Raw genomic sequence first — 6240 nt, forward strand, 5'->3', positions numbered from 1 at the left:
GATTGGTTTTCCTTGTTTGTTCACCACTGAGGTTGATACTTATCACACACTGAGTATCAGATTTTCCCCTTTAGCTCCAAGTCAAGTCACCCCTTTGTGGCAGTGGAGATGCCGGTCACACACAGCCTGGTCTAGCTGTTAGAACTCCTATACTAACAGATCTCAGAGGTGAGGGTGGGTTGATGGGATCATCCCCAGGCAGCTAGGCTGAGGAATTCCTACTGTTCTTACCCAAAATTTGTCATTTAAAAAAATTTTTTTAAATTAATTTTTTATTGTTATGTTAATCACCATACATCATTAGTTTTAGATGTAGTGTTCCATGATTCATTGTTTGTGCATAACACCCAGTGCTCCATGCAGAACGTGCCCTCTTTAATACCCATCACCAGGCTAACCCATCCTCCCACCCCCTCCCCTCTAGAACCCTCAGTTTGTTTTTCAGAGTCCATTGTCTCTCATGGTTCATCTCCCCCTCCAAAGTTTGTCATTTTTTATGAATAAATCGTCTCAGTTTGTTGGATGCCTTTGGTTGATTTCCAGAGTCCTGAAAGAGCTGTTTTGGTAATACTGTCCAGTATTTCAGTTGCTTCCAGGGAGGCGATTTGGTGACCTCCTCCTCCTGTCATGCCAGAGGTCCCAACTTACCTCAATTGTTTTTCTATCCACAAATTATTTTCTTATTCGTTACACAGTTTTCAATCTATGGTAATCGACCTCTTATATTTAAATGTGATTTGCTTTAAACGTAAATTCCAGGCAAAGGTCTTAGGTTGATAGTTGGCCCTCAGAGAAAAAATAACAGTTGAACCTCTCTTAACCAACCCCTACTAAATCAATTCACTACATTAACTGATGTAATTATATAATTTAATTAAATATTATGTAAACCAATGAACATTGAGTATGAACAGAGGGCTATTTCTGTGAAAACAAAGTCACATGCTTTGAAAAGACTCAGTAAATGTGAGTTGCTAAAACACTGCTGTTGAATTAAGGATGGGTAGGATGACTGTCAATGATTGCAGAGAAATAGAAAGATATGGAATGATTTTTGCATTCAGATTACCTCTTAATTGTCCTTAAATTTTTACTTTGCTTTAAAGAAATAGAAACTAGAAATTGTACATGGTGAGTTATGAATGTGGCTTTTGAAGAAAGATGAGCACGAACTTTCATCAATGTTCTAACATCAAAGAAAACGTCTTGACCCTCCATAACAAGTTAGAAGAATAAAACATGTTTATATTTTAAGTTACAATAAACTATGATGTTATGCATCGTTTTTGATTAACCAAATTATTATCAGTTCCAATAAAAAAAAGGGTTTCTCTACTCTTTCATTACTCTAGGCACTGGGGGAGACCTTGGATAGGCTGGTTGCTGGCTGCCTTCCTGGGATGCTCCCCCAGACTCTGCAGTTGGCCTCTTGAATTAGCTCAAGGCACACTCCACCATCTCCCAGTCCATAGTGGAGGGAAAGGAGTAGAGGTTTGGGTGGGGACCATGGCTAGTGTGGAAGCCATTGTGCATGTCAGGAAATCTTTAGACAGTTGAGCGGAGAACTTCAAGTCTCAGCACTTGAGACTTCCATGTTGATAATGCTTTGAGGGAGTCTGAGACTGCTACTGTTGAGAACTATGCCCATCCTGGGAAGACAGGAGTGAGCAGCTTTATGCATTCGGGAGGAATAGTATCATTTCCTAGACTTTGTCTATTAGGGTCAAGATTAGTTGGTGGTTGAAGATTTAGAGACAGACTAACCAAGAATCTGCCTCCAGAACACTGAAGAAACTCTGAGTGACATGGGGACATGTGGTCTAGCTCAACGCACCAAGGCAGTGCCTTTAGATGGGAGTTCAAGGCTGAAAACCTATGGTAATGAATTCACCCAGAATATTATTTTCTCTTCCTCTTTCCCTCAGGTACCTGTGATAACCCTCAAATATTTGGTGGTCATGTAATTGGGTCATGTATACAATAAATCATGCATCTGGATTCCATATCAAATATTTCCCACTACCAAGGAGACAGACAGGACTATCCTGTCCTCCACTGTATGCACCAGTATGTATTCATCCCAAGTTTCACTTACTCAGCTAATCTGAAAACACATTCATACTGAAAAGTTAGGAAAGATTGTCCTAACATTTTGTTAAAAGGGATAACATGAATGTGAGATTTTAGGCACTGATGTTAGTTGATGGGGAAGAAAATTTTAGGTCTGTAAGACTTTTAGTGCTACCCAAACCATATTAAGAGGAAGCTGCTCAGTTTCTTTTTTTTTTTTTTTTGCCAGTGCTACAATGCCTGTTTAATTGAAATCTTGTAATAAAAGTTTAAATACATAAAATGTTTTTTTATCAAAAGAACATCCCCCGCACCCCCAGCCTGATGCACATAGAGCAGGGGCAGTGGGAACTGGCTACCTACAGGGAATGGAGAAATGGCAGGTCCAACTCTTGTTGGCTTCGTATTCCTCAAAAAATGCTCTGTGAGTGAATTCAGAGTTCAGCTGAGTGAGAACCCTACCCCACACTGGCTTTCTTCAAGTAACTCGAGTCCACACAAGGCATTCTATACCGTGGAGAAAGCTCCTCTTGGCTTTCAGAAGACAAGGAAGAGCAGGGCTTCGTGTCTGGGCAGCACTATGTTCTCAATGGTGCATTCCATGGAGTGCACCTGCTCAGGGGAGGCCATCAGGAAGGCCAAGGGCCCGATGCGCTGCTCCGCACAGGAGTGGCAGAGGTAGCCACCCCTGTTTTCCTTCCTGTTGCTGTAAGTGATGGGGAGCTTCTTCATGGTGAGCACGGTGTCCACGGGGATGGAATTGTTGCACTGCCCCACTCAGCAGCACACCACTCCGGTCTTCAAGACATTACTGGTCAGCTCTGCTTGGAGGAAGTACTCCCCAGGTAAAGTCAAAATGTTCTCCAAGGATTTGGTCATGATGAGACGCTTCTTGGCACGGGTTACTGCAACATACAGTAAATTCCATTCATCCTCAGAAAACGACTCGACTCTGAAGTGGGGCAGCTGTGTGAGGTTGTGCCTGGCACAAGGCACTTTCACAAAATCATCCAACACATGCACGGTGTCAAACTCCAAGCCTTTGGCTTTGTGCACAGTGCCCAAGATGTACTCTGCAAAGTCCAGGTCTTCTATGTGGCACTTCTCTATCCTCTGCACCAGTTCTGGAATCCGGATGTTATACTTCTCAACGACTGCAATCTTGGCTTCCAGCTCCTTGTCCTCGGCTGCAGTCACATACCTCTTGAAGCCACTGAAGCCTTCTTTGTGCACCCATCTTCTAATAAACTTGTCTTTAATAACGAGGTTCTGTTTCTTCCGTTCTTCCTCCGGCTGAAGAAGGATCCAGATATCAATGATTCTGTCCAATCCAAAGGATTGGATTAATCCCCCCAATCAGATGTATCCTCTCAGGGACTTCTCCTTCAGTCACCCGCACAGCCTCATCAAACACATTGGCATTGGTCCGGGACAACAGGGCCATTTGGCCTTTGGCATCACCTCTAATGCCACTCTGATGGTTTCCTCCAACCAAAGTCTTTTTCCTTACTGGCTTGCAGACATCCAAGATAGTAGCTCCCACATATGCTATTTCCACGCCAAACCTGGAACTCTGTGTGAGATAGAAGACGTACGTGTGAGGGACTGTAAACAGAGCATTGACTGCACCACAGAAGGTATAGATCTGTTGATGTGGGTCCCCTACAAAGATTTTCCCTCATGGCTGAGACAGAACTATGTTCATGATAGCTGGGGTACAGTCCTGGGCCTCATCCACAAAGATGGCATCAAAAGAGGCAAGCAAAGCCTTGCTTAGCTGCCAGAGTTTCAAATAGCCATCATGAGTCATTTGGTAAGCCTCTTCTTTGCATTCTCCCAACTTCCGCATGTTGTCCCAGAGTCGGCTGGCTTCAAGGACACCATTCAGCTTCCCACTCTGTTCAACCATGACTCTCTGTCCTTGGCTGTTCTTACACCAGATAGGCATGTGATCAATAGTCGGCTCCTCGTCGGCCGAGGCAAAGAATTTTTCTAAAGTCTTACATACTAGCTTGGCCCTTATGAATCCACCTTTCCCTTCAGCGAGGACAGAATTGACCATGAAGGGGGTCAACTTGAAGAGATTCAATTTCTTCTTTAATTGATACTTCCGCCCGACGTGTCCATAGGCCATGGAATGAAAGGTTTTGCAGATGACATTGCTGGTGAAGACTAGCCCGGCCTGCTTTGCGATGCTCTTGTTGAATGTCACATACAGAAACCTGCTCTCAGACCACTTCTCAGCATACTTGACCAGGGTAGAGGTCTTCCCGGTGCCTGCAAATGCCATAATCTTTACCACCTGGAGAGGTTCCATCTTGTGGCTCAGAATCAGCTGTTGTTCATGTGTAAGTTGGATGGCTGTTTTCTTGCCTGGCCAAACTGATGGTTCCTCTTTAACTTGTCTGGCCTGAGTATAGGAATTCTCCTGAAGATACAGGCAATAGAAAATGTTGTAGGGACGCCTGGGTGGCTCAGTCGGTTAGGCGTCTGCCTTCGGCTCAGGTCATGATCCCAGGGTCCTGGGATCGAGTCCCGCATCGGGCTCCCTGCGCCGCGGGGAGCCTGCTTCTCCCTCTGCCTCTGTCTCTCTCTCTGTCTCTCATGAATAAATAAATAAAATATTAAAAAAAAAAAAAAGAAAATGTTGTAGTGAATCTGGTTGCTGATGTTGACCCCCTTCTCCCTCATGGCGTAGAGAAGCACAGTGATGCAATACAGGGTCTCAGTGATGTCTGGCATGGTCACGGTGGAGCTGGGCCTCCGGAGGCAGAACAGCAGCTGCTGGATGTCATTCACGCTGCTGGACAGCAGGACGATGGCCGCTACCAGAGCCCACACGTTGACACCGGCAGCTGCCACATAGAGATCAGGGAGGTGCTGACGCACGCATGCCTCTGCCTCAGGAAGGAGGAGGTGGTCCCTCAGACTCCACAGCGCCCGTCCAGGGTCCATGCTGGGGGAGCATTTCGTCGTGGCTGTATAGCAGATGAGGTTCAGCACACAAAGGTCTGACTCCTTCTCAATACCATAGTTCAACAGGATGCCATCCACTTTGCTCACAGCTTGCTCTTCATTCATCAGGTATCGATGATACAGCTTTTTCCAAGGAATGAACAGCAGATCACTGATGATCTCTCTCCAAAGGTGGCACACTAGGCTCACATTCCAGTAGAGATCTTCCACGGGGAAGAAGGCAAAGATGTGCCTGAGGACTTCACTGGGCAGGCTACATGTGTGGCTCTGGGGTTCTTCGCAGGGCAAGGTCCCAAGAAGCCCATAGTAAGAGTCAGGAATGGGATCAGGACCAATGTCCTCCACTTCTTGGCCAGGTTCTCCAGACTCTGCAGAGCGCCGTGACAGAGAGTCCTCGGCTTCTTGCCTGGCTTCCCTGGGTCTTACGCTCGACAGGGACAAACGATGCTGTGGAGTCTTTTTAGAAACCCCATCCCACTGACTGGCCCCTGTCCCTTGATTCCTGTTGTCCTCAAAGGACCGAGACCGCTTCCTTGCAGGCAGAGCGGATCCTGACGAGCCCAGTCTTACTTCGGCATCACCTTCCTGAGGCAGGGCACAATTGCTCTCTGCAGCAAAGATCATTTCCCCCTCCGAGTCCTTAGAGGTGTCCTGGCCCACAGAATTGCTTTTGGCCATGTCATTGATGCACCGCTGCTGGCTGGCTGGGAAGAATTCAGTGTTGTATCTTTGACATCCTTGACTATGGTGCTCCGGACTGGGCCTCCCGCCACCACTGCCGCCGCCGCTGCAGGGCCCGGGCCACCTGGCCTCCCAGTCCTGCTCAGTTTCTTTTTAAAGATTTATTTGTTTATTTGAGGGAGAGAGAGAGAGAGAGAGCACGAGCAGGGAAAGGGGCAGAGGGAGAGAGAGAGAGAGAGAGCATGAGCAGGGAAAGGGGCAGAGGGAGAGAGAGAGAGAGAGAGCATGAGCAGGGAAAGGGGCAGAGGGAGAGAGAGAATCTCAAGCAGACTCCCTGCTGAACGTGGAGCCTGGTGCAGGGCGTGATCCCACGACCCAGAGATCATGACCTGAGTTGAAATCAAGAGTGAGAAGCTTAACTGACTGAGTCACCCAGGCGCTCCAGGAAGCTGTTCAGTTTGCATAGATTCTAGACTGGGCAGAGCTAGCTGCAGTGATCACCATACAAGGTGT

The 6240-nt window shown here is 46.7% G+C and overlaps 1 protein-coding gene across 1 annotated transcript; it reads right to left on the reverse strand.

Moving 5' to 3' along the window:
- Positions 1–2517: 2517 nt before the first annotated feature.
- Positions 2518–5788, reverse strand: LOC117999630 (F-box DNA helicase 1-like). Its single transcript, XM_034988936.1, is given in 3 exon segments — positions 2518–3414; positions 3416–4522; positions 4717–5788. Coding segments are annotated over 3 exon segments (2922 nt in total). The 5' UTR covers positions 5725–5788; the 3' UTR covers positions 2518–2607.
- Between the last annotated feature and the right edge of the window lie 452 nt (positions 5789–6240).

Source organism: Mirounga leonina, unplaced genomic scaffold (assembly GCF_011800145.1).
Source record: "Mirounga leonina isolate KUSES-001 unplaced genomic scaffold, KU_Mleo_1.0 Mir_115, whole genome shotgun sequence".
NCBI classification, from domain to species: Eukaryota; Metazoa; Chordata; class Mammalia; order Carnivora; family Phocidae; genus Mirounga; species Mirounga leonina.